Source organism: Chelonoidis abingdonii, chromosome 2 (assembly GCF_003597395.2).
Source record: "Chelonoidis abingdonii isolate Lonesome George chromosome 2, CheloAbing_2.0, whole genome shotgun sequence".
In the NCBI taxonomy this organism is placed as follows: Eukaryota; Metazoa; Chordata; order Testudines; family Testudinidae; genus Chelonoidis; species Chelonoidis abingdonii.
Genome location: NC_133770.1, coordinates 61,249,704 through 61,273,933, shown reverse-complemented (window position 1 = coordinate 61,273,933; position 24,230 = coordinate 61,249,704). Strand labels below are relative to the sequence as shown.

Sequence of the window (24,230 nt, the reverse complement as noted above, 5' to 3'; positions counted from 1 at the left end):
CTTTAGCCTTAGCAGCTGCTATCTCTTTCTTTGCCCCCCCCCACCTTTTTTTTTTTTGGCTATTTTATACTTCGGAAAATCCTGCTGTTGGAGCACTGATTGCCAAAGTTTAAAACACTTTTTCTTTTCCTTCTCAGCATCTTGAACTTTCTCATTCTGCCACCAGATCTCACTGGGGACAAAGGCTCTTGCTTCTATTCACCAAGCGGGCTCTGTGCACATTCTTGAATTTTGCTTGCAACATGAATCTACCATTCATTCACATTTTCTCTAAGCCTTCTAAAAAGATCTTCTCCAACACTTCCTGCTAAGTTTGTTAAGCTTACACCACTTGGTTTTCTGTACTGCTTTGGACTGTTTTCTTCTAATGTATTATATGTATCCATAGTCAAGGACCAGCATTCTATGTTGAGTTGCAATGCTTTCTCCTAGGATGACCTTACAGTTTTTGATGGCCATTCCAAACTCACATTGACAAAAACTTTATATCACAACAAATCATCATATATTCCCTATATTTTAATGCAAGAGGAGTTGATAAACTTGATAAGTATCAAGACAGCCTGATAATTTTCTATATTTCACTACCTATAATAACCCAATCATAGAATTAATAATCAAACCAGCACAAGAACAACATTTAACATAATAGAGCTGGCCACTAAGACCCTAATTCTACAAAAATGATGCACCTGCTTAATTTTAAGCATGTGCACAATTCTTTGCAAGATTGGGGCTTAAAATTCCAAAAATACTACAAGGGGAGGTCAAAAAAATTGCATCTTATCATTTTCTCCCCTGTGCAAGGAACTATGCTTAAAAATAGGTTATCCATATTATTATATTAGCATAGAAAAGAAAATCACACAAAAACTGCCAAGCACCCTGTGCATACTACTACTCCTCCTAATAATAATAGAAAAAAAGGAAAAAAGATACCTTCTTTGAATAACAACACTGTGTATAATATACTTAGAATGAGCAAACTTTCTCTGAGCTAGACTCTCAGCTTGTGTCAATGGACTTCAATAGAGCTATTCCAATTGACGCCAGCTGACAATCTGGCACTAGATATTTCCATTTGCAAGTCATTGCTGATTATTTATCAATGCCTCAAACACAGAACAGAGAACTCCACACAGATGCAGAACTTCTTAAAGAAGGAGAGTCTTTCATATATTCTTTCCCACTATATTCTCTACGACAGGATACAGACTTGAATTTCATTGTAACACAAGTAAACAAAAGAAAACAAAGATATTCTCACCAACAAATGAGAAAACTGCATTCAAACTCATCCACCCCATCACATAAAACATTCAGACAAGAAGTAGGCTGGGTTTACTGCATTATGCAATACTATCCCCATTATCCCAAAAGCTTTCAAAAAAAAAGTGACCCTTCACTGCTTCCACCCTTATAATAGAAAGAGCTCATTTTAACTAAGAGACAATTAAATTCAGCCAAAAAAAGGTCTCCTAAACTGACCATTTACTTTGGAAAAGGTCATAATCTCCTTCCTCCCTCTCTAAAAAGAGTCCCTAACCAAACACAAAAATAAAATAAAAAGAGGCAAACTAACTAGCGGTACACCAAACAGAGTATAATACAACAACATATATTTCTGTTTATATGCTTCTTTATCAGAAATGAGTCAAATGAGTTTGACAAAGTGCAGGTTCCTCTAAATATCTGAAAGAACAAAGGTTGGCTGAGTATTTCCTGACCTGCGTTAGCGGTAGACTTAGTGCAGAACAACAAACACGCCTCTCATTTCTAGAAGCACTGTTAAGCCCCCCCCCCGCCTTTTTCTCATTGCACACATCAGTCAATATCTTGATGACCTATTTCTCAGAAGTAAGATTCTCCAAAATTTTACTAAACAAACAAACAAAATGTTTTCCAAAACACTGTGAACACATGGCATCCTTTACTAGTTTCCCATGCTCTTGAGCAATCCTAGGTATCAGGTACCTCTTATTAACTACTATTTGCTCACAAAATGCAGACAACATCTCCTGAAGTTGTTCCTCATTTCTTGCTCAGTCCTTTCTCAAACAAAATCCCCAATAAATATAATGACAGTTTTGCCTCAGTAGGACCTGATTTGGCCATGTACACACACCCTGAATATATATAGAATGCTATTACCATTAGTCACTAGGCTTAAAATACTGGACCTGATCCTCAGCTAATATAGCCACAATGATTTACATCCTTTGAGAGTCTGTTCCTTAATTCTATTAATGAAATCTTTAGAAATTACCAAATAACAACAATAATTATAAAGCCCTGTAGCCTGTATATGCTTTTTGTCAAGTTCATGCTTCATGATAATATCTCATAATAAGAAAAACCCACAGCAAAGATTCTAGTGGTATGGAAATTATCCTGTGTGGGGGACAAAAGCATATAAAATGTGTTGGCAAGCTTCAGTAGAGAAAAAGCAAATTTGTAGCATTTCAATGGAAGTTGGCCTCTAGCTCCAATTGTACTCTAGAGACTGTGGTTTCACTCCTGAAGACAAAAACAGTGAAAGGGAGCTAGAACAAATGTGCAACACTCAGCCAGCATATCAATGGCCAATAATCTAAGCATTGCACCTTAATTTTACTGACAGTGATTGTTTACAGCTCCATTTAGACCACAGAACATAGGGTAGATAAAGGAACCACCAGTGAAAAAAATTGTAGATGGAAAAACATTTCTAACTGTTACGACCTTCAATAGTAAATAGCAGGAGAATGTTAACAAATGTTGATAGAGCTCTCTTCTGTGAGGAATTTTTTTTTTAATTTTGATTCTTTTCCTAATATTGGAACAGTTTCTCCTAGAAATCTGGACCCACTGGCTCAAAATGTAGCAGAATAAATAGTTTCCATAATTTGGTATTAAAAAGGTTGGTCAAAAATTCTATTTAATATTTTATTAACAAAAATTATGCCCTGACTGCTAGTAAACAATGCCCATTATGCAAAGTGCTATGTACATGTTCTTTATTTTTTTCCTTTCTGTGGAACATAGTGCTGCATTAACTATTAAGTACTCTTTATCAGGCTTTCGCTATATCCAAGAACAGTTTACTACAATACAGCCCCTCTAATTATCACATTAGTTTTCTCAAAAACCCACGCATAAAAGAAAATATGTACAAGGACAGACAAGTAATATACCTCCTATCAGGACAAAAATATTGCCCCGTGATACTGCACTCTAAGATTATGAATATATTGCAATGCACAGTATCTAGAAAAAAATCAGTATGGCACTAAGACAAAAGCTTCATTTTTATTTTCTGTCATTGTATATTAGCTCCACAAGTGTAGGACCTGCTGAACATGAGACTAAAGATGATAAATTACTTTAAAAATCAATTTATGTTGTACAGATTACATTGGGACAGCCTCTACTTACCCCAAGTCCCCCACAAGGCAACAAGGAAAAGATTTTTTGAGACACGCTGCCTATATGTTAAAGAGAAAAGACAACAATAAGCATAAAACTAGAAAAATAATCTTCATTAATTCAATCCTAATGTATTAATCTCTCTCAATAATTAGTCAACTAAAATACTGTTTGCAGTGTTGCTGTAGCCATGTTGGCCCCAGGTTATGAGACAAAGTGTGTGAGGTAATATCTTTTATTGGACCAACTTCTCTTGGTGAAAGAGACAAGCTTTCAAGCTTCTCAGAGCTCCTTTTCAGGTCTTCCTGCAGAAGAAATCTGTGGAGCTGGAAAGCTGTCGTCTTCACCAACAGAAGTTAAACGAAAATACTATAACTTTAGAATAACACTGTGATTAGCACTAAAAAGATCAAAATCAGTCTTTGGATTTTGGGGTTAAATTTTGAAACACTAATAAAGCTGTTAAACTGGTTAGGCTGGGATTTTCAAAAAATGGGGGTTAGGCATGAAACCTCACTGAAAGTCAATGTGAATGCTGGTACTCTTAATGGTCCAGACAATTACAGTATGAGTTCATTTAATGTGTAATTATATGAGTATTTTAATAGCTTATAATTAACATAGATAACTGTATATTTCAGCAGTAATATATTAATTGATAGCATTACTATACTAAATGGAATTTAGACAAAGAACATACAGATTACACAGTCTAATTTATTATTTCCCTTAATTTCCACAATATGATGACTCAATATATCCTGAAGTTGTTACTTAGTTTTAAGTCAGTCCTATATTCAGTTTTTACTGCCTCTGAACTTAGAGGTTAAATTAGGTAGGAATACACTATTGGAGTATGTAATTTGGCTCTAGGAAAATCTTTCCAGAGCAGTTGTGGAAGAGAACATAAATTTCCCCCAATGTACCACCGAACTAGTTTTGTAACTTCAACACAGAGGAAATGCTAGATGGTGGATCAATTCAAGCTGCCTAGAAAGTAGCAATCCATTGCTGAGGAAGAGCCAAAGGCTAGAGTTGCTTGTGTTTAACTAGTATGAACGAAGTGTATAATGAAGATTATAAACTATCGTCTTTCAGCACTGAGAGACTAGATTGGAAAATTGGAAGAAAGTGCCTTAGTCTGATAGTAAAATCCAAGACACACTGAATTTGCAGCTATTTCTAATCTGCTGAACAGGGCATATTGATCAATTAATGTAGGGTGAAAATAATACAGGTACAGAGGGACTAAACAAAGCCATCTACACCAATTTAAGAGCTCCCATGTGGCTATGCAAGGGGACTGCACATGCAGTAGCTGAACAGAGTATTCTCTCACAATATGTCATAGAGGGATGATTACCCCAGATACACCAGGGTAGGTAGACACTCTGGGGCATGCCAGAAAGGAGATATGGAAGGGGGTCATTAGGTCACTTGCAATGCAGATCCAGTGGCTGATGTGGAGGGCACTTTTTCACATTTTTCTGATGAGATGATGAAAAAGTCTGGGAAAGGGTGCTAAAAAAATACATAATTAAAAATAACAGGTTTGAGGTGCTGTCAAAGTATTAGGAGGAGATGACTAAAGTTTCATGTAAGACAAAGGATGACATTTTCAAAACATTGTATAACTAGAATTTTTTTCAATAAATCCAGTGGCTAACTGATGGAACATGAGAGAAGAAAGATGAATTCCAAGATATCTTAATGCTAGATGCATATAGGAATTGTCACAAAAAGAGAGCAGATGGTGAAGCAAGATGTAGAAATCCATCAACAAACAGTATTCAACACTGAAGTATCAACACAGGGGAAAATATGTACAAAGACTTTTCAACACATCAAGAAATTTACCAGAAACACTCATTCCCTATTGCACAATTGTCAGAGAAGCAGATAGCAAAGTGATAACAGAACAGGAAAAACATCAAGATCTCTTTGAAAGAACAGTATGAAAAGGTTTTGCTAAGAGGGAGTAGGACGGTCACCTAATGATCCTCACAGCAATGAAAGAGCCTCCAGCTTTGTTGACAAAACAAAAAGACAAAAAAAAGAAAAGAAAAAAAACCAAAACCAGCAGTAAAAATTTTCAAAATAAGACAATGATATTTGGAAATTATTCAAAAGTACTTGGCAAATGCCTACTGCTTGATTTTTCACAAAATGTATCAAAGAGGAAAAAAAAGGGATTTGAATATATCAGATGAAGTGGAAGGAGAATGAAAACTTCACAGTAAGTTCTTCAGTCTTGCATCAGGACACGTTCTGTAAGATTGAGAGCCAAACCCTTGAAGAAAATGACCATCAGGCAAAAATCTGAGGGATATGGTGTTGGAGTGGTCTGCTCTATTAGTCATGGATACACTATAGAGCACAAATAAAGGAATATTAAAATAGGAGACTCACAAAGGTTTCCTTTTCTGATATGTAAGACCACAAAGGAAAGGATTCTCTGGTGAACTCTCATACACAGGAAACTGGAGAAGAGGGTTATGATGCAAAGTTAAGTGCCAGGACAGTAATCCACACGGATACTGCAGTCTGTGTGAGTGATTCACAATGCAAGATTGAGGCTTTGGTGAGCGAAAGAAGAGGCAGCAGCAAAACATTACTTTGTGGAAAGATGGAGAGTCTAGTAATACTGTATGAAAGCTTGCAGAACACAAGGGAGGTTTGGAGACCTTAACTGTTTTCCAGTATCAACCCTCACATTGAAGAGGGTACTGCTGAGTGATCACATAGGAATGCACAAAAATTGTAGCATACTTATATATGCTGTCTAAATATATCTTTTTGTTCGACTTTAAATGAAGCATATAAGCTGACAGCAAATTTTTCACATTTACAAATTTGTGGTAATTGGAAACTTACTTTTTCAGAAACATTTTCATAATGACGGCGGGAGAAAAAAAATTCACACTGAACTTGCAGGATCTACATGGAAATGACTGATTGTTATGCATTTGTGCTCGTTAAAAGAGGTTTGAAATGGTGTCACATTAGACCATAATGTAATATGACACATCATCTCCTGTATTAATTTGCATCACATCAAGATGTAATGCAACATGTCATTTTATTTAACACACTGTAGTGAAACGTGAGTAATCGAAAGCTTAACTTTTTCATAGTGCAAAGTTACATAATTTCTAAAAGGTTACATAATTTGTAAAATGATCATTTGTTATAACTGAACTCAGGCCCTGATTCAGGAAAAATGTAACCACGTGTATAAATCCATCCCTCTTCAGGAAAGCACTTAAGCACCTGCTTAACTATAACCATGTGCTTAAATCCTATTGATTTATCAGGACATAAGTATGTGGCTAAGCACCCTTTTTGAAGATAGATGTTTTCCTGAATCAGGGCTTTAATATGTAATTTGTAAAACACACACTTAATTAGCAAGTATTAAATTTCTCATGCTAGATTTACCCCATCTCCTGTAAGTCACTTTTAACACTAGCGCCCTAAGCAGTTTCTTTTTTTATTTTTAAGTTACAAAGAAAGGTTTGGATATTTCTGAATATAAAATAGTTTAATGCAATATAAATCTGTTGTTTCCACCAGGCCTACCATCTGTGGTGTTCCACTGAAAAGTGTCTACTATGCATGACTGTGTGCATGGTCAGTGAAGCTGGGGAACAAAAGACTAGTTGAATTTGTCAACCATTACCTTTCCTTTGAGTTACCACATGAAGCCAAATTGTAGAGTTAGTCAAAAATATTTCAACAGAACAGTCTTCTGTCCAAAAAATGCAGTTTTGTTGACATTGAAATGCGTTGAGGGAACTTATCAATTTCATGAAATTTTCAATGGGAAATATTTCACATAGACAAATTCGAGTTCCCGACCAGTGGTACCAAATTGTTGTAGTTTTTTTATTTTTGCCATCCCACAGACATGGCCTAATAAAAATATAAATGCTCACAAAAGATTATTGTGTTTTCTTTATCTATTCTAGCGCCTCACTGCAGAAGCAGTTAATCAATGTTCCTGAAGAAATTATTAGCATCACCATTTCTACAGCAAAATAACTGTTTTATTTTACTGTGGTTGTAGAAATAGTTACTAATGAATGTCTGGAAAAAAAAAAAGCTTCTGGTGGGAAGGGTATGTCATAAATATAAAGCTCCATGTCTTATACTGGGTGAAATAAAAGTAGCTAAGAATTCTAATGTGCATAGTGCAACATTCACTATTATAGGTTTGTCAAAATACATTGCCTTGTGCAATACTTACATGAGATTAAAATCTAACCCTACTGTTCCTAAAATTAAAATATATGCTCTACACTGACCATGCATCCGAATATAATTCTTGGGACACATCAGTGCTGATGGCTTGTTTTTATTTTTACATATCCATTAAAAACCATTTAATACTTTAAATATGGTTTTATGTTACACAAAGACACTCTACACTGCATACTGCACAATTACACAAAGTTCAGTTATCAGCAAAATCTGATGAATGGTATCTATATTCAGCCCAGCTGAAATAAAGATTAAAATAAATAAAACGAATGAGAACAGCAGAAGAACAGTTTTGACAAGCAAATGTATTTTTAACTCTTATTTTTAGATGAAGGACATAAAGAAATAGAAGATCTACTGCATTCCAAATTTCCATAGTTACTGACTTCTGGCAGAAATAACTTAAAGGGTTAATATTAAAATGATGTAAAACCAAATGTGGAGAAACTTCTATTGTTGTTTTCCAGCCAGTGCATTTTAATAATGTATATTGGCTTCCCCTGTAACATTCTCATTTCACTTAGCAATGCATTTGGAAAAAGTGAATTTTTGTCACACTGCTTGCCAAGTATTTTAAACTGACACCAGCTATGACTAATGACAGTGCTGGAATGTGCTGTTCTCAGTAGAATAGAGGCCTGTACAGACCTAGGAGTTTCCTGGGGTCCAGCTTCTGTCTGTTCAGGGGGCTGGTGCCATATAGCAGTGAATGATGTTCAGAGTGAACCAGCTGTATTTCCTCCAGACTGGCTTTTCGACCTCGAATTCGCTGAAAGAAAACAGCAGAGGCCTACAATATTCCACTGACAATATTTGAGGGGGGGAAGTAAAGGTCCAAAATAACATTTAGTATGATTAATAATGGGTTGAAATTGCATCATGCAGGAATGTGACACTGATTTGTTTATTAAAGTACACTAAAGATGAAAAACAAATGCATGTGTGGTTTATCACAAATGCTGTGGTTAAGTATTAACTTAAAGTTAGCAAGATACAGTATTTCACATAACAGAAAAAAGAAGTCTCTCTCTCTCTCTCGTTACAAGCCAATAAGAGTTAGAAAACAAACACAGATGTGTTTTCTATAGTACTCAATCCACTTTGAATATCTCACTATTAAAGAAAACAGTGTATTCGCACCCGGAAGCCACAGATGAGTTTTGAAATAAGGATCACTGTGTTTTGCTAGTGCCACTATTACTTACCACAGTGTCAATTTATTCTTATAGAAAGGAAAATATAAAAGTCATACATTTAAAGTAAGCTAAAAGTACTTTTTTTCTTGAATTTAGGATTGGTCTCCATAGAGTTTCATTCTGCCAGACTCAGATTCATTTGCTGCCTCTTTTTTATTTTTATGGCTTCCTTACCTATTGTAACTGGAGTTTGGCCCTTTAAATACTTACCCAGTCTTTACCTTTCCGGTACAGCATTGTTAAACTTCAAGGATATTCTTCTAGCTCCATTAAAGCAGTCAGTTAAAAAAACTGTAAAAATGACACTTGCTTACTCAACAGATCTTCTCCCTGTGCATATTTAGTTATATTCGCTTTCTACAGTGACATAAATAAGCATTTACTACTTTCTACTCCTGTTAGTACTGCACCCAGTTTATTCTGGTTTATGCATAATCAGCAGCAAGTTCTGATCACGATGTCTTTATTACTGTAGAAGCAGAAAGAAAACAGATCAACTTAAAAAGCCTAGGTTTTATTTGCAGTGTTGACAACTAGAAACCACATGGGTCAAATCCTCAGCTGGTGCAAACTGTCATAACTCAGGCTGAGGATCTACTCCCATCAAATATGGTCTGTATGTAAGTAAATAGATATGAAACTTCCTGAGGGACAATACACATGTAACCCCATGATATTTTCATGGAGTCATTTTTCAAAGTATATACTTCCACGATTTGGATGACTGTTCTTTTTGATAAATTTCATTTAGAAACTTATTTTTTCCTGGAGGTAACTTTCTAGCACTCAGTATTACATATCAACCCCCCTCCCCACCACCACCACCACCATCATCATCACACACACATTGCAAAACACTAAACTTTCCTCTTCATCAGGGCACAAAAGCAACAATTACATATATTTAGTGCCCTATGAAATTCACGGCCATGAAAAACATGTCACAGACCATGAAATCTGGTCTCCCCCGTGAAATCTGATCTTTTGTGTACTTTTATCCTATACTATACAGATTTCACAGGGAAACCAGCATCTCTCAAATTAGAGTCCCGACCCAAAAGAGGCTCATGGAGGGTGTTGCAAGGTTATTGTAGTAGGGTCGAAGTATTGCTACCCTTACTTATGTGCTGTCTTCAGAACTGGGAGGCTGGAGAGTGTCAGGTGCCCAACTCTGAAGACAGCACCCGGCCAGCAGCAGCAGTGCAAAAGTAAAGATGGCAATGCCATACCATGCCACACTTACTTCTGTGCTGCTACCTTCAGCATTGAGTCAGGACCCCTACAGTTACAACACCATGAACTTTCAGATTTAAATATCTGAAATTATGTAATTTATGATTTTTAAAATCCTGTAACCATGAAATTGATCAAAATGGACCATGAATATGGTAGGGCCCTACATATATTTGAAGAGAGCAAGTTTTGAGGAAAAAGAGTTGTCTAGGGTGGTCCAGCTAGACTGGGCATAATTTATACTAAGCTAAGCAGAGGTAAATTTTGCTGAATAATCAGAAACATATTCCTAAAAATTAGACCTAGAGGACTGTGGATTAGTCTCCCAAGAGAAATGGTGGAAGTCTTATTTGGTGCATAATTTAAAACTAGACTGGACACAACAATGGAAAATAAAGTTTAGGGAACAATCCATGGACTAAATGACAAGCTCTTTTTTCATCTCCAAATTCTCCCGGCCTCTCCAGTCTCACGTGAGATTTTGTAGCAGCACATTCACATCCTTTTGACACACTTTTCCACAATCAAAATCAGCACATTATGTTTCTTCATGGAGTTAGTGATAAAAATATTTTGTCTTCAAAAGTGTGGTAACTGGTAAGATTTGTTTATTCATCCATTCTCTCTAAAAAATGTATATATTTCTATCAATTGTTTCACAACATATGTACACAATTCTCTACAGAGATAGGGAGGGAAGGATAGTTTTTAGGTCAGCTAAAATATTTTTCTAATCAGATAGATAAACAGATGTGGTGTCAATGTTTTATCAGAATGAGCTTGGAATGGCTGCATTAGTCACAAGTGGCAAAGGCCCAAGTGCAATACGCAGGTCATCTCAAATAAGTGCCCATATACGCTTTACGCTGCATGTTCATACACATAGATCACATAGGTGGCTTGTCCACATGAACATTCAGTTTGCAGCAAGTCTGGGTATAAATCCACCCAACATCAGCCTGCCATGCAACAATTGTCCATGTGAATGCTGCTGCCACACACTGACAATTCCTTAGGGTATGTCTACACTTACCGGTAGATTGGCACTGCTGTAATTGATGCAGGGAGTGTCGACTCAGCAGGACTGGTGAAGACACACTAAATCGATGAGAGAACAATCTCCCATTGATTTGTGTACTCCACCTCCCCGAGAAGTGTAAGGGAAGTCGATGGGAGACGCTCTCCTGTCGACACAGTGCAGTGTAGCCACCGTGATAAGTGGATCTAACTATGTCAACTTCAGTTACATTATTCACGTAACTGAAGTTGCGTAAGTTAGATCGATTTACCACGGTAGTTTAGACCCGCCCTCCGTTGATCTACTTCACTTTGAAACAGGACTAGACCACAACGCACTAAAAAACTGTTAGTGACTGTCAGAAGATTCCACATAGTTAATGTGCAGCAAGTTAGTGCAGGGTGAATTTATACCCCAGCTTGCTGCTAACTAAATGTTCACGTATACAAGTCCACAGATTACAGAAAAACTATTTTAGAAATATTAAAAAGGGTTAGGATTTTTTTAAATTGCCATTAGTTGTCATAATCTTTTGCCTGTAAGGTCAGTTTCCATAGTACCAAAACTCCAATGACTTAGGACTTGGGTCAGAACAATGTCATGATTTTCAGGTCCAATATGTCAAGACCTAGCAGGTTATATAAGTAAATGCTGTAATCCCATTGTAAAATTTGGAGTCTCTGTTTTTTCAGTGGTGCAGAGTTCCTGTTTTAAGCCTTCATGGGCAACAAGAGGTCAGACAGCATAATGTAGGCATTTTTGTATGGTTAGGTATACACAAGTTTATATTTATTTGTTGTGCGGGATAAACAGAGAGATGTGAACTGCTTTATCTGCATCCCCTAATATTTTCAAGGTCTGAAATATGGCCAATGTAATGTCCTAATTAGTTCTGATTAGCCCTGGAGGTATCTAAATTGTTTTTAAATTGCCCATGCAGATTTCCCTCCTGATGCCCTATCTTTCTCCTACTTCCCTCCTTGCCTTTTGCGTCTTTTTTGAAATAAAGATTCCTTCTTCATAGTCTCACCTTAAAGTTCAATAAAAATAATCTGGGAGTCTCAGGCCTCTTTAACAAAACTCTTTCTCCCCTCCCAGAAAGTTAAAGCTCACGAACTGGCCAACGCATCCATGCAGTGAGGCAGCAACAGACACGTAAAACATCCCACGAATCCCCCGTGAGAGCACTGCGGGTCAGAGCGTGAGCTGAGCGAGCGGCCGGCGCTGGACCCACGGGCAGTGTTTATACGAGGCGGGAGGAGGCTAAGCTCCTCACATGGGGCAAGAAACGCAGGATACAGCAAAGCTCCCATTGGGGGCGCACGGTCCTGCCCCCTCCGCAGCGCCGCTGCCGCCAGCTCTGGAGAACAGCAGCCGGACTGTGGCTCCGCCCCGAGACCCCGTTCCCGCTCAGCGGCTGCCCCCGTAGCCCCGCCCGCACTGCGCCTCTTCCCGCTGAGGCCCCGCCCCTTCTTGCCCCCCTCCGTCTCTTGCCCCGCCCCCTGCTTGCGCCTCCCCGCTGCCCGTCGCCCTCTGCTCGCTCTTAAGGCAGGAGGGGGCAGAAAGGAGCAAGCGGTGGGTGGGGAGGCCTAGGGGAGAGGAGAGCGGGTGTGGGGAGGGAGGAGCAGGCAGGGGGGTTAGGGAAGGAGGGAGAGGGGGTGGTGCCACGGGGAGGACGTGGTCTTGGGCTAGAGAGGGGGCGGGGCCAAAGTGCAGGCTTCGGTGGCCCTCTTGTTTTTGGGAGCTTCCCGCACTCCCGGTGGTCTCCCCAAACACAAGAGGTACCGGCCGCCGGTGGCTGGGTCGCTACTCCCCATCTCATGGCGCGGGTAGGAGTAGCTGCAGCCTTGGCTCTAGTCTCCCCTCTCTCCCGCCCTGCCACTTGCCCGCCAAGGTAGCTGAGCCAGTACGTTTGGGGATGTACTCTTCTGTGCCAGCAAAAGAGTTGGTACAACGTATTCTCCACCCTGGAGCAAGTGGGAAGCAGGAATCAAACCGTTATTTGTGAGTCACAATTCAGTCACTGTTCTGGCTCCTCAGGCAGCACAATTGTGCATTGCCCTGATGGTATTAATTTTGATGGAATACATAGGGACAAAGAGTTAAAGGTGTCATGTCCAACATTAAACAGTTTTAGATAAGGTTCAGGATTTGATATATACAGCTCTTAGGCTGCTTAGCACCTGGCAAGTACACTATTAAAAATCTTAACTTTTTATAGTCTTTGGAAGGAAAAGAACCCTAGTTTGACAGCCTCTTTGATGGTAGTAATTGTCCTTTGGGGGGAAATAGAAAAAAGTTAGTTGAGATGGGTTGGAGTTGTTACTAAATCCAAACCTATTTCCTAGAAGACAAAACAAGACAAACACAAGAGGGGAAAGAAAAGAATAGCAAAGATAAAAAATGCAGCTTCTGTCTCTTGTGTTGACATTCACTTGCAGCCTCGCTGCTGGAATAAACATGTGCATGGCACACAGTTGTATTAGCCACTCTGAAAATTAGCAAATTTGTGCCAACATCAGGCTGTTTAGGGAATTGCTTTTAACTGCCTCTTTCATTGCAGGCTTACAGCAATGTTGCAGTAGATACATTCTTGGCTGACTGAGTCAGACTCTTACTAGATAGAAGACAAATGGAGAAGGAAGAAATAAGGTGGGTGTAATATTTTGGGGTGCAACTCAGACCAGTGAGAAGTTGTGTCACTACCTGCGCTGTAAACCCAAGTGCCTTAAATGCTCTGCTGCTGTGTTCACAAGCCTGTACACCATCAGCCAGTAGACAAGCATGTAGTTCCCTGAGTGTCTGTGTGTACTATGCAGCACTGGCTCAGCACTCTGACCCCAACAGGCTGCCTACAACACAACTGCTCTATCCTGGTCTCCAGCAGCTTCAGTGACTACTTGCAGGGTGACCCCAATACACTCCAACTCCCAAATTTCCATCTGCCTGGAAGTCTCGAGCCCTGTCCTGAAACACTCAAGACAAGTGGTAAGGTTCATTGAGCCTTAAAAGAGATAAAAGTGCACTTTATCATTTTAACTGGAGTGAACAATCTCTTCAATTCAAACAGGGCACTGAGCTGAATTATAGTAAAAATAAAACAAGTTTATTAACAAAAGGACATAGGTTAAGTGATACCAAATAGAAGGGATTGAAGCTAGAACAGGTTAACAAATGAACAAAAGTAAAAATACACTTTCTAATAACTAAGACCTAACTTAACATGGCTGACCAGATACTCTGGCCAGGACCCAACACAGGGACCACAAAGTGCTAGGTTTCTTTGTCTCCTCAGGTGTCAGATAAAGATGGAGTCTCTCTTTGACTCTTATGTTCCAAAGGAATTGTCTTTGTCCTAAAAGTCAGGAAGGCCTCCTGGTGAGTCAGTCTCCTGTGTCTCTCTGGGATGTAGGAGCCATGTTCATTCTCTGTCTCTTGAGTTCAGTCTCAGGATAACCCCTCCTCATTTAGCTTGATGCTTTGTGTTTACTAATATGTGAACTGAGGTCAACCCACATTCCTTTGTTTATGACAGATCTGTTTGTTACTTTTACCGAGGTTAGGCCATCTGGTTTTAAACATGTTCTAGTAACATCAGACAGAGACAATTCACAACTTTACATATGACATGGGTACATTCATTTTATAATGCTATTACTGACCAGTGTGTTATCAGTTTTCAAATGATACCTTACAGGGCATATTCTGTCTAAATATCCTTGCAGTAGTGTGTAGTATGTGAATACACGGGTGCCTAGGTTCACAGTGGGGAATCAAAATGACACATGAAGCATGGCAATGACACATGAAGCATGGCAATGACAAAGTTTCACATCCCAGGTGTGGTTCAGGTTTAGGCAAGGCCGGTGGAGGTGATGATTTCACCTGGGTCCCTCTTTCTGGCCCGGCCTGGTCAGGACATCTTTCAGGATCAGAATGACAAAGGCCCAGCAGTGTTAAAGAAGATCCCAGTGTCCCAAGAGGTAGCCATGATGTTGCAGTGGTTGCTGGCAGACATCTTCATTTTTCCCCAAAAATCTTTTCTTTTAAGATCCCCAAAGGGAGAAAGACTAATTCAGTCTTTTTGTCTCCCATTTGCACATTTTCCCATCAACATTTATTGCTGTAGGCTACTGTGTCATTCTGTAAACTTTCAGTCACTTCTCATACACTTCTACCCCGATATAATGCAACCCAGTATAACATGAATTTGGATATAACGTGGTAAAGCTGTGCTCCGGGGGACAGGGGCTGTGCACTCCGGCAGATCAAAGCAAGTTCGATATAACGTGGTTTCACCTATAACGTGGTACGATTTTTTGGCTCCCGAGGACAGCGTTATATCAGGGTAGAGGTGTAGTTGAGGCCATAATTAGGGTACGTCCATAGGCCCAATTATCAAAACATCCCTTACTTAGGATACATTGCAAAGTCCAATCTAGCAGCTAGGTAGCACTCTGCAACTTTCAGTTGCCCTGTTCTAATGTATCACATGACACTTACTTGGTTATCTTATGCTGTAGACCTTTGTCAGACAGAGTAGGTGCATCAATAAATGACAAGCAACAGCTCATCTTCTATGAAAATATTATGTCGATGTTTTACACACAAAGTCCCCAGTATTGTAAATGCTATATAAATTATTCCATTCCAACCCTCTGTTTTCAGTCACTAATAAAAACAACGAGGAGTCCTTGTGACACCTTAGAGACTAACAAACCTAATAATTTTCTAAAACTCATCATTCAAACTAAAATTTTCATGGCTTGGTCATGGGCTGAATGGGAATTAATTATTTTTCTTAAGTTGATGGGAAAATAATCCAGCCATTTTGGAGTAAAAGCAAAGTGGAAGGAGTAAAAAACACTCCTGCTCCATTCAACATTTTTTTTTTGTTGCAAATCTTTATATGAACAGCTAAAATGTCTAAGGGTAGCCCAATGCTGCAAATGCTTTGTTAAATAAGGTTAGACTTAAGCATATGCTTAATGTTAAGTATGTGCTTAAGATGCTTTGCAGAAACTGGGCCTTGGAGTTCATGAAAAGTAAAAGACAGACTGGACTGTCAAATGAAATCCTCTCTTTAGCCAGAGAACAAGTTCAAGACAAACACCTGCAATGTGCGCTTCCCTACATCTCCCTATTGAAGCGCCTCAAACTTGTATCCCTTCAAATTTCACTTTATTGGATGAAAAGGTTATTTTTACACTGGAACCATTAAAATAGCAATTTCTCAATAGTTTAAACAAAGAAGCCATTTTCTTTCAAATAATTAATCAAGAATATACAACAAGCTATGAAACTTCATTTGTAAAACGTTAAGTAAGCTTTCACAAAATGCTTTCTTTGAGACATCTAGGGGGACCAAATTAGTTGAATGTGGCTTGAGTTAAAGTGCTTTGTTTCCTCAGAGTTCCTGCAAACTTACAGGTCTTATAAGATCTGAAAGGTTACATTTTAATTTGTAAAATAACTGAATTGTGGGGGAAAATCTTAAATATTTAATATGAAAAAGGTTATTTTGGCCTAATATTACACATAATAAAAACATAACATTTTTCTACCATTAATTGTATTCAGACCTATAAAATGTTTGAGGTCCCATTATATCACCCTGGCTTACACTGAGTACTAATCAGTGGGATGACTTGTGAAGTAAAGTGCTACAAGATCAGAGTAAGGGCATCTGAATCTGGCCCTTAATGATTTACATAACACTGTATACCAGGAGTCGGCAACCTCTGGCATGCTGCTCGCCAGGGTAAGCACCCTGGTGGGCCAGGCCAGTTTGTTTACTTCCCACGTCGGCCGGTTTGGCTGATGGCGGCTCCTATTGGCCACGGTTTGCCATCCCAGGCCAACGGGGGTGGCGGGAAGCCGCAGCCAGCACATCCCTCGCCCATGCCGCTTCCCGCCACCCTCATTGGCTTGGAACGGCGAACCTGCCAACGTGGCAGGTAAACAAAGTGTCCCAGCCCACCAGGGTGCTTACCCTGGCGAGCCGCGTGCCAGAGGTTGTCGACCCCTGCTGTATATAAAAGAAAGGAAACCATGCAGACCACCCATGACCAGCCAACTATTATGGCAGCTGCTCTGATAGTGTTTGTAAACAATAAGGCTTTTTTCTTTTAGATGTCTCTCTGATTATTTTTTACCTGCGGCTTGTTGCAGCTTCATGTAACTTGTTAACGTGCCAGTTGCATTCTTCTGTACATTTTCTAGTATGGATCCGAACCACAAAGTTCCAGATCCAAATTTCCCAAAGTTTTAGAAGTGTTGAAATCCAAGGTTTGGGATTGACTCATCACAAATGTAGATAGGGGCCACTCATAACATTTCTACCCAAATCCAAAGTTTCCCAACAATTGGGAGTGTCAGGATTCAGGGTTTCAGTTTAGGTACATCTGTAATATAAAAAGTAATAGCAAACTCCAAGATATGCTGTTGTAATGAGATATGCTGTTGGAACTTCATGAGTTCTAGAAAACTACTGGACTACTGAATTATAATGTACCCCAGGCATGTGACACACATCCTAAGAATCAATTTACACCACATTATAGGTGCTGCCTTTCCAAGATTCAACACAGTTCACTGATTAGTACTGTCAGCTTCTTTACTGCAGAGATTATGTAATTAAAATCCAACTGCATCTTCCTTAGGTTCTTTTTGTTCATTATGACTCTGAGTCAGCAAAGTAATTAGGCCCCAAATTTAGCAAAGCACTTAACTTTAACTTATTCCTTAAGCATATGTTCATGGCCCATTGTAATCAATGGAACAACTCGTGCTAGAAATTACATATGTGCTCGAAGACCTTGCTGAGTCACAGCCTACTAAAACATTTAAAAAAATGAAAGCAAATGAAAAAAACAGCCTGTTAGAGTGTTGCGATCTAGTTAAATTAGCGTATATAACAAATCCATTACAGTGCTTGTTATATCATAGTTCTATGTGTTCAGTTCCCTACAGAGCAGAAAATCTCCATGAATAATTAGTGTTTCCTGAAGAAGTGACCTACAGTGGTAGTTCATGTGGATTTGCAAAAATATTAGTAAACAACACTATGTAATGTGAAAAACAGAGTATATGAGCTGAGGAAATGACTTGATCCTGCAAAATGTAAGCACCTGCTAACTATACTTATGGGAGTAGTGTCCACTGAACTCTGCTACGGCCTGCTCCTGAGAAGCAGTCAGCACCCTCAACTCCCAGGGACTTCAATAAGATGTGTGTTCAGCACCTCTCAGGAGGCATTAAATGAGCCCCTTGTGCGTGTTTCCAAGATTTGCAAAATGATGAATGGAGGCTGTTTTCAGTCCACTTTTAATTAACTTATTATGCTCTAATACACAATCATAGAATCATAATAATGTAGGGCTGGAAGGAATCTTGAGATGTCATCTAGCCCAACCCCTGTTTGGAAACAGAACCAAGTAAACCTAGATCATCCCTGACAGATGTTTGTTCAACCTGTTCTTAAAAACCTCCTATGATAAGGATTCTACAACCTCCGTTGGAAGCCTATTCCAGAGCTTAACTTCCCTTATATTGGACAATGTTGTAAATGTAAAGGAAATTAAAATATAAATACGTTAAATACCAAAGTTGCCCAGATATTGTCTAGAGAATTGGGCTTCAGGTGTCTTGATTTTCTGACCGAATGCCCATTTCACTCCTGGGACAATAAGAAAAGCTTATGAATGCAGGTTTTATATGCTGAAACATGACAAGGTGAAACATACAATTATGGAGATAATGGAGATGCTTAAAAAATAACACAATGTTCTTATGCTGTTATGAAAGCGAAATTGTTAGCTGTCTAAAGAAACAAACAAAGATCCTATTGGAAGGATTGTAACTCCCTTTTGATATCTATCTATCTATCCATCCATCCTTTACATTATCTCTTTCTAGGTATCCCCAGGTGGAGAACACAACTAAAGTCTGGATTTCAGGTTATGATATTACATGTAGAAGAAATTTACACAACTACAGATGGATAAATTAATGTCAGTGTGCAGATCTCATTTTAGGAGAGGAAAGCAGGCATCAGAATGTGCAATATTTTAGTAATGTCAACCAATCATTATAGAGACAATGTATTCTATTATTACAGAAGTGACACAGACTTAGGATTTATTAATTTGCCATTTGAAGCTACCTGGTCTTAATTACCTCGCACTTGTTAAGCAACCCAGTTTCTTGCAGCCTTGACCAGATGCTTTGTATTCTTCCAGCATGCTCAGGATGGTTGGCGTAATTGCCACACATGCATTGGTGCTTCAGCATTAGACTGTCATAGACAACACCTTCAGCACAAAGACAATACAACAAGAAAATAGAAGTAAAACTGAAATACAAGGTATAATATTCTATACAATGCTTCCATCATGAATAGATTTTATTTTATACCCAAATTTACCAAAACCAAATTCCTAGCTCTTAACACCCCTTAACTTTGGGCATACCAAAATTTGGATCCCAAATGTGCATATTAATTATTATGACAGGACCTAGGATCCCCAGTCATGGACCAGCCCCCATTGTGCTAGACATATACACACACACAGAATATCTTGTCCCAGCATAGAAGATAAAAGTAGAATCACTGAGGAATAATGCTACCAGACCACATAATCTGAAAAGAATGATATTGAAAAGTACTATACCTTGTGAACAGTTTTTAATAGGTAGCATAATTCGATTGAATTACTGAATCCTTTATTTACAGTTTATTCAATTGGTATTTTTGTGGCATGGCAAGGGCATATATTTATTGCAGAGTATGGGGAAATCACTCACATGACTTCTGAAAGCTTGATTCAATGTTTTGAAAAAGGTCCCTAAAATGGGACAGAACAAGTCCTTATTTTTACTGTTTGAAAATAATAGAAAATAAAATGTAGATTATAAACCTGCTGTGTACGACATTTAAGTGAGTGGTACAAACACAGCAGCTGGAGCCAAAACCCTTCGTTCATCAAAGAAAAGAGTTATATCCCTGCATGAATTTACGACTAAATTTTGCAGTCAGGTCCAAATGCAAGGCTCCCTTTGAATTTGGTTTACTCATATATCCGAGGCCAGAACAATTTAGCACCAAACAACTCTCAGTATCATGTCAGTTTTAGTTGCATCTTGGGAGCAAGAAGCTTTTAGGGTATTTTGGTCACTGGGCTCAATGCTAGCCTTTCATTTCAAGTCATGATTTAAAGCCAAGTCTAAGACACTGACAAGTCATTTTTATTTATTTATTTATTTTAATTCTGGTGTTTGTATTTCCCTCAGAGATGACTGAAATAAAAATATTTTTCTAACTACTTAGGATCTTTTTAATTTGGAAAAACTTTGGATTTTTTTCCCTCTTGCATTTGGATGGGACTGAAATTAACAACTCCTGTAAATTACACAGTTCAGCACTTAAAACGTCCCTCTTATGCACCAACATCACTGATTATGCCAACACATTTCTCGTAAAATTGTATTAGTTTGCTGTTTCTGAACAGTCAGGCAGTGAGGAAAATATAAAATTAAAGATCAGATTCAACAAAGCAATTAAACACATTCAGCACATGTGTAAATTAATAATAAGCACATGCTTAAGTGCTTTGCTGAATCAGGGCCTGTTTGCACAATGGGTAATGCAAAGTTAAGGTTGTATTTAAAAGGTAGAGCATTCCAAATTATGGTGCTTCTGATGCCTTAATTCTTCTATATTACCAATCCTGTGCACTTTAAACCTGATCCTGTGCTGGGAGATTTTCTAATCTCTTCAATAGCTATGAAGGTGGGATTGGACTACAAAATGATAATATGCTAGTAAAGTTTATATATAACATGAGCAAGAAAAACGACCTATATGCAACATGGCGAAATTTATGTTGATTGAGCATCCTTGGTATAGCAAACTTGAAAGTGCATTAATGCTAAGTTTTTGCATTGACTTACCTAGTTTGTTTTCTTTTAAAGGAAAAAAGGGAAAAAAGGAAATCTGGAGGTAATCATCTAATACAGCTTGAAAGCTCTGCTGGCATTGCCGATTCAGTTTAGAATTTCTTTTCTCTACAGCTATTTGCATTGCACAGTTTACAAGCTTTTGTGCCTCATCATCGGGGCTTATAAATTCTCAGAACCAATAAATGCATACTTATGTAGGTGCATACTCACGTGCTATGCATCTCTCTTCTATGCCCGTATGGCTTTATTTTTATGCTCAGTATACAACTTTCCAGTGGGCAATACTTGATTAAATAAAGCACAGTTTTTTTCAAACTAACTAAAAGCATATGTCTGGTAAGTACTGTGGCTAGATTTTCAAAAGGTATTTAGACACCTAAAGATGCAAGTAGGTACCTAGTGAGATTTTCAAAAATCATGTAAGCAAGTTAGGTGCCTGAGTCCCATTCATTTCAGTGGTTCTGCTCACAGTGCCTAAAGTTAAGCATCTGCAAAGTCTTTACAGGATCAGGGCATATAAAACTTAGCCCTTGCTCCACCTGGGATTTGTCCTGATTATTCTAGTTCCCCAGAGGGTCTCCCAGAGTAACTCCAATTCTAATCAACAGAAATAAAAATACTATTAAAAGCAATTAAAAGGTGCTGTGAAATAGTTACTTTTTTGGAAATTATATAGGCATATGTGGCTTTGACAGTTTTGAGGCTATTTGTTGATGATGCCTAGCAATGCAGATAACCATGCAAACATTACATTTTTAGAGGTGGCAATAATGTTCCATTAGCATGTTCCCGAATACAGAATAAAACAAAAATGTAATTTTTATGGTAATGGAGTTTTTTTCTCCAAATCAAAAAATGAATTCAGCTTGGATGAAGAAATGGGTCACTACTATAATTTTACAATGGAAACATCCACTCCAAAATTTTAAATGGTAAGATATTCACACCACCAAGTGCACCATTTACTTCTAAACAGTATTATTTGGTTTTAAAAGAGACTGAAATACACATTTTCATTTACTGAAAGCATCTAAATTGATTTAGGATGTGCAAATAATTCAGTGACACACAGCACATGTGTTTGGTACAATACCACAATGCAGCAGCAGAGCTCACTGCTAAAAATAGCCTGTAGGATTTCCCCAACAGGATTCAGCCAACAATCTCCCCACCCCCACAGAAGAAGTGACAACTGTTTTCAATTGCAGGCTGCTGTGGAACATTAGTAAAAGACGGTTACTCTGTCTTTCTAGAAAAAATGCCTAGGGCCAGATTCAGATCTCATATGCCTTTATCTAAATCCACTGAGGCCAGTAGAGTAATTCAGGGTTTACACCAGTGTAACTGAGGTTAGCATCTGGCCCTTAGTGACGGAATGGAATGGTGACCTCACTCAACCGTGCAATGATAGCTAAGAGAACAAAGAAATCTAGCTTTCATTTGGGTCAGAAAAGGTGAGCTGCTCTTTGTCAGGATAGAATGAGATTTATGCTATTCAAAAATTCCTTATCTGGATCAACTTTTTTAATGCCATTTGAAAAAATGGGGGGGGAACACCTAAAATTGTGGCTAATAAATATCTTGATGACAGTGTTTTCTAAGAAGCTGCAACCATAAGATGTCATTGAGAACAATAATATCAATAGCAAAGCCCAAGAGAAAGAGTTCTAATAATAAAACCGCATAACAATCTAAAATAAAAAATATCAGAAGTCTGATATAAACTGACCAAATGAATGTACATCAGACAACGCTGTCGTTCCCCATCGTTAGCTGTCAGCCGTGTGCTTGCATAACAGTATTCTGAATCCCAGGTTTTTGCTAATAGTGTTATCTCCCACATCTCACAGACCAATGGCAGTTTTAAGTCAAGCATTAAAAAGTTTGGAAATGCCAAAATTAAGGTTGACTCTGCAGCCTGAATGTGGCCCTCTTGTGTGTATGTATTATCCCAGACTCCATCCCTAGCAGCACCACCTATAACACTATCACCTATCACACCTATAGCCAGTGATGAGCTGCCAAAATCTTAACAACCGGTTCCCTATAAAAAGTTCTGATTTAAGCAGGGAGGGGAGAGGGGGAGGGGCCAGGGGAGACATACCTGTGGGGCTGCGGGTCCCTGCGGGGCCTGGGGCAAATTGCCCCACTTGCCCCTCCGGCAACACTAGAGCTTGTAGCCCCCTCCCCCCTTACCTTGCCGGCAGCTCAAAGCAGCAGGATGACTCAGGAGCTCAGCTGAGCTGCCCAGCTGCTAGCCATGCTGCAGCTCTGTGGGGTAGGGAAGCGGGGGAGGGCCCAGAGGAGAGATCCTCATGGGGCCAGGGGCCCCTGTAGGGCCCGGGCCGATTGCCCCACTTGTCCCCTCCCCTCCCCTCTGGCCAGCCCTGGAGCTTGCAGCAGGACTCCCCCTCACCCACACCTTGCTAGGCCTCTCAAAAAGCGGCAGCAGGACGACTCCCGAGCTCAGCTGAGCTGCCCAGCTGGTGCTGGTGGCTGGCCACGCTGCAGCTGGGGAAGCGGGAGAAGGGGCCAGGGGAGCCTCAGTCTCCCCAGCTGGGAATCCTGGGAGCAACAGGATGGTCCGGCCCGCGGACCAGAGTTCTTTGCCCACCCCCTGGCCCTTTAACAACCGGTTCTCCACAGAGGTCTAATTTTAGCAACCGGTTCTTGGGAACCTGTGGGAACTGGCTCCAGCTCACCACTGCTTATAGCACTACCAGCATTATCTATGATTACAACTCCCTCTTCACACTATTGGCATTTGCCTGATTGCAGCTGCTCATTGCAGGTTTATATGCATTTCTTTTGGGACATGTACAATCTTCTTACACTCCAGGAGTGAGAGTCCCATACCAACAGTATCTTTGGAGAAGGAAAAAAATGTTTAAATTGTTATTTTGTTTCTCTGAGGATGTTGCTTGCAGTCATTAACCCATTCACCCACTTCCCTTTAGTGTTCACAGGTTACCTTTTTCAGGTATTTTTTCTTTTGCATCATTTTTCCTCTGAGGCCTTGTCTACACTTGCAAGTTGCAGCGCTGGTGAGGGGGTTACAGCGCTGCAACTTAGCAGGTGTCTACACTTAAAAGCTCAGCCAGCGCTGCAACTCCCTGTTTGCAGCGCTGGCTGTACACCTGGGTCTGCTTCCGGTGTAG

At 39.3% G+C, this 24,230-nt stretch overlaps 1 protein-coding gene across 1 annotated transcript in view; it reads right to left on the bottom strand.

Moving 5' to 3' along the window:
• HDAC9 (histone deacetylase 9) overlaps positions 1–24,230 on the bottom strand; it is a 362,822-nt gene that overhangs the window by 151,458 nt on the left and 187,134 nt on the right. Inside the window, exons 14-16 of the mRNA XM_075062391.1 lie at positions 19,291–19,424; positions 8,314–8,434; positions 3,415–3,464 (exon numbers count right to left, since the gene is read on the bottom strand). Of these exons, the coding sequence (XP_074918492.1) occupies positions 3,415–3,464; positions 8,314–8,434; positions 19,291–19,424 (305 nt within the window). The remainder of the gene's footprint in view (positions 1–3,414; positions 3,465–8,313; positions 8,435–19,290; positions 19,425–24,230) is intronic.